Here is a 10,168-nt window from a genome sequence, read left to right as displayed (position 1 = left end):
ACCCTAAAGACAATGAATGCTAATGGCCTTTGCCTAGCATTGATTCCATTTTAATGCTGAAAGCGAATAGCATGATGACTCACCCGGTCGTGTGATGCCATTTGGCAGTCTGTCCCGATATAGAGCTGGCCAGTTTCAGACTGACTGAAAGACTTGTCAAAACAGGGACAGGGAGTGCCTTCTCGTATGGCATGGCCTTGTCAGCTGTCTTGTGGCCCAACTGCAATAGGTTCAGTGATTTTAATACGGTGCCCTTCCCACTGAAGGATTCACAGCCAAGGTCATCCATGTAGATAATAAGCATTTCGGGAAGGAGGCTGGCTAGTGAGTTATAATGTTGATCAGTTCTCTCAAATTTTATAAAAATACAAAGTGTACAGCAATCCATGTTCTTGCCAGGGCTGAGGTTCCAGTACCCTCCAGTCCGGCAACTACTGAAGGGCAAGAGGCTAGAGGAATCCAGCTAACTACTCATATTTTAGACTATTTTCCTTTCTGATACACCATCACATCTACCAATTGCTGTCAAGTAATTTCTGCTTTGTGAAAACTCAGAGTAGGACTGTGCTGGCCAGGCCTTTCGATGCCTGGCTTTTTAGAAGGAAACTAGGAGGCTTTTCTTCAAAGAGACCTGTGGGGACACTGAAGCCACCAGCCTGCCTTGAGCTTCACAGCCCAGACCCTGGATGTCCTTATAGAGTTGAAATCAAGTCAGTCCAGCTTTCTCTCTCTCGTCCTTCCTTCTAATAAGTTCAGTCAATTTCTCACAGTACAGCGTAAATCCCAGAGGGCCGGGGCCATGCCTCCCTTGGTCCATCGTAGTGTTTCCATCAGCTAAGTCAGTCTCTGAGACAGCTTTGATAAATGTTTGGTCAGTACTTGGTAAGCAGTCAGGAATAAATGATCAGGAGAAAGCCAGGGCTTTTCATTTGCTACACTTTCACACAGCGATTATCATATTTCTTGTTCAAATCACTGGACTATGGACAACATTTCTTTCTCAAATTTTATAAAACAAAATGATTGAATGTCTTATTTAAAGATAACAGAGCAGACCCATATTTAAGTCCATTCATGAACTGTCCGGCCTTCAGCAATGCTTCCCGGATGACATTCCCACTGATGATTTGGCACTGAAATATAATTTACCAGTTGCCATGGAGTCAATTAAAAAATCCAATCTAGCAGACTGGAATATTCCAATGTTTATATATCCCTATTGTTATGCAGTAGGGGAGGACTTTCAAGGTCCATTCATATACGTTATCCTGCTTTCTCTTTACTATGGATTAAACTGCGTGAAAGAATGATGAAAATGAGGGTCTGGGAAATTTCAAAGTTGGCCTAATTCATACCACATTAATTGGGATTGGAGCGCAAATCATAAAGAAGTCTGTCTCTTGTACAACACCTCTTCATGTGAATTGCATTATTAAATATATCTCTAGCTCTCTAAGTCATGCTATTCAACGTACTGCTACCAGAAAAGGAGGTACATGTTGTCTGTGCTTCAGTCTGATTAACTGCGTTATAACCGGGGAAACTGAAATGTAAATTCATTGTAGTCTTCCAGTACTCTTACTTTGATTAGTCTAGCAGACTAATTTAGTTAAGGAAAAGTGTGTTACTGAGTTGTTATTGATTTACATTAAATAGTTCATTTCCATGGGACCATACCCTTCTTAAATTGGTTTATGAAATTCTAAATTGTATAAGCATTGACTTGGAATATTTAGCTGCCTCATGTAAAATGTAGGTACCTTTGAGGTTATGTGAGCCATCTCTGTTCATGTCAACGGAGCCTTGAAGGTGTTGTGGGGTTACAACACTCGAGCTCCCACTTGGAGGTCAGTGGTTCAAACCCAGTCGAGTCACTCTATAGCAGAAAAATAAAATGACTTATTTTTTCTGTAAATATTTACAGTCTCAGAAATGCAATAGAGCAGTTCTACTCTATCCTACCGGGTGCCTACGGGTCAGAACTCACTGGATGGCAGGAGGTTTGGATTTGGGTCATTAAAGCCAAAATGTTGCAAAGGCAAGCAACATGGAATCAACTCTTTTTCACTTTCAGCAGCTCTTAAAAATGATAGGCAGGTAGTACTTGCTCAAAAAATGTACTTGGTGAATCTGTATTCATATTTTAATTGGATAATAGGTTAAATATTCACATAAGCCTCTCCTTATTGTAAAGAGCATCATCCCTAATATTTTCTCATTGTTTCATTTCTACTGCTACTTATTTCATAAATTAGTATCACAGTGTAATAACATTGAACCCATTTTTTCAATGAAAACCTGATTTTGTCTGACTCTAAGTACAGACAAGCAATGTAAAGTGTGTTTCCAAGAAAAAGATAGATTTTTCCTAGATTTTCTGCTATTTCTTAATTTAGAATTTTAAACACTAAGACTGAAGAGAAAAAATAGCAACTAAAAACCTGACCCTTTGCTGAAATGGTAAAAAATTAATGTAGCTTGACAGCAATAATTATTCCAGATAAATTGAAATCCATTTCTACCTCCTTCTAGATAAGTTTCTTTTTATAAGAGAAATGTTAATCCTGGGGTGTGTATGATCACTTTAGTCATTTGAAATATAAACAAGGGAAGTTTTCCTTATTTGCATCTATAGTTAATTGTTGATTATTTTTTTTCCTTTCTTTTCCCAAGAGGTAATCTGAATGTTTATTGCCAGTTTAAAAAAATTATTACTTATTAAAAATTTTACTTTTTCTATGCTATTTTCCATTGTAGGGATTGAATGCAGCTATGTAGTTTTCCTGAAGCATATAAATAAAATCTCTCATTGTCAGAAAGCATCGAATTTTACTGTTTAGCAAACGTCACTGTTGTGCATGTGTTCCTCTTTGGTTCACACAACTCATGTGGCTTTTTCTTTTCTTCCTTTCTTCCTCTCCTTTTTCTCATTCGATTCATTCACGTGACCTTTTATTATATCCATCACTCCATGTTTCTTTCCTATTAGAGTGAAAGTGGACACAGCCCTCCTCCTGCCTACACTCCTATGTCAGGAGTAAGTATTTCACAATCAACCTTCATCTTTTAGTAGTTTTGTCCTTTGCTTACCACGTTTCTTCTCTCTTGTTTCCCCATAATTTCCTCATTTGCCTTTGCCAACAGTGAGTTATGAATATGCTTTAGAGTGTGAAACTGACATGAGAGGATGATCTCATCTCAGTAGATAATCCAGAGATGAGACCTCAGCAAAGACTTTCCATTTTTATCTGAAAGATCGGCCCAAGCTCTTAAATGAGGTTTCTGGATAAAAAGTTGCCTTTGCTTCCACAATGACAGGTCCTGTGATGAAAGAATCTCAGTGATGATTCTAACTGGATATTAGAGATTCAAAACCATAGTCACCAGTGAATGGAAGTCAATAAGGAAAAATCAACCTATCAAGTTACTATTCTATCTTCACTTCTGTTCTGATTGACATCTGCCATATTACAACTAATGATACAACCATAAGTCACGGAAATCCACTTTGAAGTGTGTGTCACAAATAAGTAATTGTTTGAAAGTACATGGAATGCTTCTCAGTAGCCATATTTTCATTACTGGAATACATATGAGAAAGCTTCAAAGTTTTAAAGAAAATGATAGTGTTTCTCTTCTATATCTTGTCATTTAACATTAAAAGAAAGCAATACAACATTATGTGTTTTCTTTGAAACACAAGCTCTAATATCCCTTTGTGTATTAACATTTACCTTTCACATGTGCTCTTAACAACCAGTGTTTTCCACATGTATTTCTGTTATTTACAGAACCAATTTGTATACCGAGATGGGGGCTTCGCTCCAGAACAAAGCATGCCCGTGCCGTACAGAGCCACAAGCAGCACGATCCCAGAAGCTCCAGTGACTCCGGGTGCAACAGCTGAGATGTTTGACGAGTCCTGCTGTAACGGCACTCTGCGTAAGCCAGTGCTACCCCATGCCCAGGAGGACAGCAGCACCCAGAGGTACAGTGCTGACCCTACCATGTTTGCCTCGGAACGGAGCCCACGAGGAGACCTCGATGAGGAAGGTTACATGACACCCATGCGAGACAAACCCAAACAAGGTACCATCCGACTTTCCCGAACTGATTGCTATTCAATATTAAATGTGTCAGAATTAGCCAACCTGCAAAGAAAACTGTCAAACAGCTGGACCTATGCAATGTCCATGACCTAGAAAGCCTGAGGCATCTGCTACTCAAAGTATTTCTTCCCATAAGAAGCAGCCTTATCAGAGGGGCTTTTAGAAACCAGAACTTCAGCCCTATCTGTCAAAGTTAGTAAGACTCCCAGATGATTTGTGTATTCTGATGTTGAGAAACACTGATCTAGACAGGTCATAATTTTAATACTTGCATGAGGTAGCATTCTAAAAAAGCTCAGGGTCATTGCCTGGTTGGGCTTATTGTAGAGATCATAAATACTGGCATTGTTTACAAAGCATTTTTTGATGGTACCAATAAAGGTATAGGTGGTTTGTTACAATGGTGCCATTTAGATAACCTAGTTTATTATAGAAGAGCATGCTTTCTTTTATGACACATTAGAAAATGTAAAATTATAACCTCTGGATGTTTATATTTCTGTGTATAATGCCAAGTCTCGAAAAATATTAATGGTTTGTGGTTTTACAAAGCAAAGCAATGATTCATAGTAGAAATGCTAAACACCCAATTAATGCTTCAATTTTGAAAGAAAATCTGTTTCCTTCTATATTAACAGCATCATAAATAAGGAAGATAAATCTTCAAGGTTATTAAAAATTGTTGATCATGTCTCTCAGAGGTTTTGTGGTACTAACAGTTAACTATTTTAAGGCTCTGGATAAGGGCCCCTTATATCATTTTACATAGGGTCACATTCTCTTTTATCAAATGTAATTTAGGGACTTTATTACACACATAAATAACTATTTAAAATATCTCTCTCCAGCTCTATGAAAGCCAAGAACCTAGTTCCACAATGGTTAAGTCCTTGGCACCTAAATGAAAGGTCAATGGTTGGAATCCATCTTTGGTTCCATGGGAGAAAAGGCCTAGTCATCTGCCCCCACAGTGACTGAAAAACAAAATGAAACAAATGACCCATTGCCCTTGGGTATATTCTGATCAATAGCAACTGTGGCGTAGGAAACCCTATGAGACAGTTGTACTCTGCCCCGTGTGTCACTGTGAGCTCAGCAGATCTATGTGTAAAAGTTTAAAGTAATGACGAGTTGGATGTTTATACACCATTCTTCACTTATTGATATGGTTAGGTGCCAAAGACCAGCGTGTTGTGCAAAGAGTGGTGTTGTTCATAAATGGAGAAGCAAAACACGAGTTAAGAAAATGAAGGATGCCTACATCCTTTCAGGACTTCCAAACCACATCATTACATAACTGAGACTCACGTTCAAGCCAGATTGACACATAATTCTAGCCGTCATAGTTAGTGTTTCTCTTGCCTCACACTTCGGTGTTCACTACTACCAGATATGCATCATTAATGCACGGAATAGTTTCCAATTTGACTGTTGTCATAAATGCAGGATTTGGATATAAAGATAACAAAAGAGGAATAGGTGTAGCAGCTTAATTGTGGCACAAATGTAAGTTCTGAGATTTGGCAGATTCTCTTGAGTACCTAATCCTCTCTGGAAATGGTATTCACTGGACTAAAAGTTAAGTTTAATTCTCCATTTCTAACTAAATATGTGCACAAGTTGGCATCCGGACAATCGAAAAGCACATTCCATTGGGAAAAGGTAATCTAACCCGTCGAAGAGAAAGGGCAAGCTCGTCTGAACAGACCCTTTGGAGGACTCCTGCCGATTGTGCCTGTGACCATTCAGCCCTGAGCTCCTGTTGAAGGCTGTTATACTCTAGCATAGTCCTCCAGTAGCTTAGCGTTTTAGCTTAAACATTTCTGTCCTTTTAACTCAGTGATTTCTTAACTACTCTGTATCTGGCATTCTCTGATACTGGACATGACCCTTTGGACGATGACAATTCTGAGTATTTCTGAATAGCCATGACTGGTTTTGAGCACATGTAGGAGAACCACCTGCAGTCACATCTCTAGTTTACCAAATGTGGGTGGCCCAGTTGTCCTACATGTGAAATAGGACTTAATGACTAGCTCTTGTGACATAATGAGTACCTAAACATTTTAGTGAATAGAGCATTCAGAAACACTTTAAATATTTCTGTTTTCTATTTTAAGGGATACTGAAATCTTCACCAATCTTAACAACAACAACAAAATTTAGACCGAGTGGTCAATATTTTCTCAGTAAATTGGGAAGAGATACCAAATGCTGTCTCCTAGTAAGATCCAAATAATACATAAATAAAGACATAAATATAAAATGTTTCTCTCAAAATAATAGAGTTAAGATCCTGAAGAAAAACAACAACTAAATGCTATTGGATATACCATTCACTTTGCTCTCTAGAGACAACGAAGAAGCAGTAAAGTAGAACAAGAACATTACTGAACAGGAGTTAACGGATCTACCTTCTAGTACCACACCAATGGTACCAACAAACAGAATGCAGTCTGTTTTCACACTAAAGCTGAAAAAAATCTTTTAAAAATCTGAACAAAATTGTGTTTTGCGCTTTAGAGGAGCCGAAAGCCTCCGCCTTCCCCTGCAGAGCTGCGGGTGGATTTGCACTGCTGACCGTGTGTCCACCACCAGGGCTGCATTTCCCTTTGCGCAGGGTTCTCATGAGAAGGAAATGAGGGTATCTTAAGAATTGTGTAGCTGTGATTCATATTTACGTTGATGGAGTGTTTATGATAGTCTTTAACTTAGACTTGATACTAAATGCTTGCTGACCAGGATACTTTTATTCGGGAAAACATATGCTTGAACGGCTTCAGAATGGTCCTTCCATTCTTCGTCTTCAAAATAGGAAAACATTGAGTCTCCTTTTTGATTGTATGGTAAAAGAAGGGGGTGGGGATTATTCTACATACTGTAAAAAATGGATGGATTAACCTTAAAAATGAAAGCATTAACCAGCAGCTGCATATTTACAAATTCTCAACCAATACTTTTGCTCACTGTATTGATTAAATTGAACTTTGCAAAATGGCCACTATTGAGCTGGTGTTCAGAACTATGGTGATGTGGTGGGTTAGACATTAAGTTTCTAACTGCGTGGTCCGTGGTTTGAACTCATGAGCTTCCCCTCTGGGATAAGTCCCAGGTAATCTGGGCCTGAAAAGAGTTAGAGCCTCAGAAACCATATGGACCAGTTTTACTCTGTCCCGTAGAGTCCATCGGAATGGACTTGCCCACAGTGATTTGGGTCTCTCTCTCTCCCTCTCTCCTTTGCTGGTTTTACCCTGTTGCATGCTGTGCTATCCAGCCAGACCCCAAGGAACTATAGAACACAGGAGAACTTCCCCTTAATGTTTTCTAGGCTGTAATCTTTTATCAGAGTAGAGAGCCAGATCTTTGATTGTGTGAAACGATTGGTGTGTTTCAGTCACCAATATTTCAATTGTAGTAAAGCACTTAACCATCATGCCACCAAAGCTCCTCCTTTTAGAAATAAATACATATACTTAATTTGAAGCATATATATTGTCCAGCAAAGGATAGTGGATTGAGTGTTGGGCTGGAAGGAATTTCAAACCCTATAGTCATTCCACCGATGATGAAGCTGGATGAGGCTGTCTACACCTGTAAAGATTTCTAGCCTTGAAACCTCGATAGAGTTGTTCTACTCTGTGCTATGGGGTAACTGTAAGCTGCAATCAATTCCACAGGATTGGGTTTGTTTATTTTTATTTTATTTTTCAACAGTTTTATTGACACACATTTATTGAATAGTTTGATTATTTATTATTGTTTAAAGGAAAACTCAAGGCACCTTAGGTATCTATTAGTTGAGTCTTACCCGCTCCACCCCAGCCCTCGTGCTTCCTGTCCTATGTAGGAAAGTTTTCTCAGGAGCATCACCTATCAAGTCATTTGGCCTATGTAGATAATCACAGTAAAGCATATGAATTTTAAAACAATTTATCTTGGTATACATTTAGATTATCGACACTTTGATTTTCCATCATCTTTTATAAAAATTCTAATTTCTTCATATTTGAAGGGTTTTTTAAGCCCGATAGTCATATCTTCCCGTATGATGTGAATTACTGAATTTCTGAAAATGTAAATAACTGATTCAATATGTCTGAGAGCAGTATACAATTTTAAGAAAAAAATGATCTATCAGGAGAAAGGAAGTGATCCCTGACCTTTTGGTTTCTTATTTTGTCACTAGCATTTAGACCCACTTAATCCATTTTTATATGACTAGAAGCATCTACAAACTTGCTTTCATGAGAAATATTAGAAACAAATGTATGGCTTTGACTGTTGTGGAGCGATAAAACAAAACTAACTCGTCTGTATAATCATGGTCTGATTAATCATTTTCCAAAGAGCAATTGTTCAATGTTCTTTTTGTGTTCCTTCAGAATATTTGAACCCTGTGGAGGAGAATCCTTTTGTTTCTCGGAGAAAAACCAGTGATCTTCAAGCCCTGGAAAATCCCGACTACCACAACGCTTCCACTGGTCCACCCAAGGCAGAAGATGAGTATGTGAATGAGCCACTGTACCTCAACGCCTTTGCCAATGCCTTGGGGAACAGCGAACATCTGAAGAACAACGTACTGTCTGTGCCGGAGAAGGCCAAGAAAGCTTTCGACAACCCTGACTACTGGAACCACAGCCTGCCACCTCGGAGCACCCTTCAGCACCCAGACTACCTGCAGGAGTACAGCACAAAATATTTTTATAAACAGAATGGACGGATCCGGCCTATTGTGGCGGAGAATCCTGAATACCTCTCGGAGCTCTCCCTGAAGCCAGGCCCTGTGCTGCCGCCTCCTCCCTACAGACACCGAAATACTGTGGTGTAAGCTGAGCAGCGAGTTTGAGATTGATAGACACACCCGCTCCAATCTCCTTGCCCCTCTCTTTCTCTATGGTCTTCCTTCTACAACAAGGCCAGTCGTTTTGACTCTTCCCAGGGGGAGATGTAAAGTTGCAATGATTGCTATGTGCTATCTAAGTCAAACTGTAGAAGGAAGGACTAGAAGAGAAAGACAGGCGGGACCACACTGTTTCTTCATTTCTCTGCATGGGTTTGTCAGGGGACTGCAACAACTATCGAAGGGACAGTCCATGTAAGCCAGCTACCTGCTATCAAACTACTTCTCAACTTTTCCTTTTCTCTTTTCTTTCTGTTAAGCCCAGGGTTTCTCTTGCTACCCATTAGAAAGAATGTGTGTGTATTCAGGATCCCTGGAAATCATTATAAGCTCCCACGAGCACAAAAGGAATACTTTTTCTCTCCTAGGTGATAGTAACAGAGATTGAGTATCTAATTTCTTTCTCGCACAATTCTACCCAAGTAAGAAAAGCCAAGTCCACTTTCACCATTTTGAATTGCCATCAGAAGACTTAGTAGACATTAAGTTTGGCAATTTCTTTATCCTTTTTTTGCTTTGGCCTATCCAATTTCTGCTTGAGTCTTTAATTTCTAATTGGAAATATTTTTGCATCAAACTTTCTCATGTGTTGATAGAATCAACAGAACTCAAACAAAAATGTCATAACATGACGAAAAAGCCAATGCTGTCAACATGCAGCTTTGGACATTAAATGGGGAGGCCAAGATATTAGTCAATTGCAACATCAAACTTAGCTTCCATGCCTTACAATATTAAACAGATACCCCCCTCAACTGTTTTCATTCTTTCATATTTTCCGTCATGCAGAAATGATCGTGCTTGATAAGCAGTTGATAACCTTAAGAGTAGAAAGGAAACTAAGAGACAGTTTGGGGTGGTTCATGAAAACTACTGACACTTTCAGGGGTGGTCCAATGGGAAAGCCATTGAACTCGAAGGAACACACTGGATTGGGTATGTCTACTAGGCAGATACTCAGAAATGTAGTTTGCACTTAAACTATAATTTTATTTCTTCTCCTTCTGAACTCCCTTTTGGATTTTGAATGAAGCAATATGAAAGCAACCAGCAAACTAACTAATTTAAGTACATTTTTTCAAAAAGAGCTATGATTAAGAAAGACTGTGAAATGCTAAACCAAGAAAATAGGACTTTGGGACAGTATCCAGGGATTATG

The 10,168-nt window shown here is 39.0% G+C and overlaps 1 protein-coding gene across 3 annotated transcripts in view; it reads left to right on the top strand.

Annotated features, from left to right (window-relative positions):
- The window catches only part of ERBB4 (erb-b2 receptor tyrosine kinase 4), a 708,927-nt gene extending 699,163 nt beyond the window's left edge, over positions 1 to 9,764 (top strand). For all 3 annotated transcript variants that reach the window (XM_045295392.1, XM_045295397.1, XM_045295390.1), the window contains 2 exons: positions 3,792 to 4,089; positions 8,492 to 9,764. In XM_045295392.1, the coding sequence (XP_045151327.1) occupies positions 3,792 to 4,089; positions 8,492 to 8,937 (744 nt within the window). In that variant the 3' untranslated portion in view covers positions 8,938 to 9,764. The remainder of the gene's footprint in view (positions 1 to 3,791; positions 4,090 to 8,491) is intronic.
- Positions 9,765 to 10,168: the final 404 nt, after the last annotated feature.

Source organism: Echinops telfairi, unplaced genomic scaffold (assembly GCF_000313985.2).
Source record: "Echinops telfairi isolate 266 unplaced genomic scaffold, ASM31398v2 ScPeMD7_3;HRSCAF=10, whole genome shotgun sequence".
Classification (NCBI taxonomy): domain Eukaryota; kingdom Metazoa; phylum Chordata; class Mammalia; order Afrosoricida; family Tenrecidae; genus Echinops; species Echinops telfairi.
The sequence above is the reverse complement of the archived record's forward strand: the minus strand, read 5'-3'. Positions and strand labels throughout refer to the sequence as shown.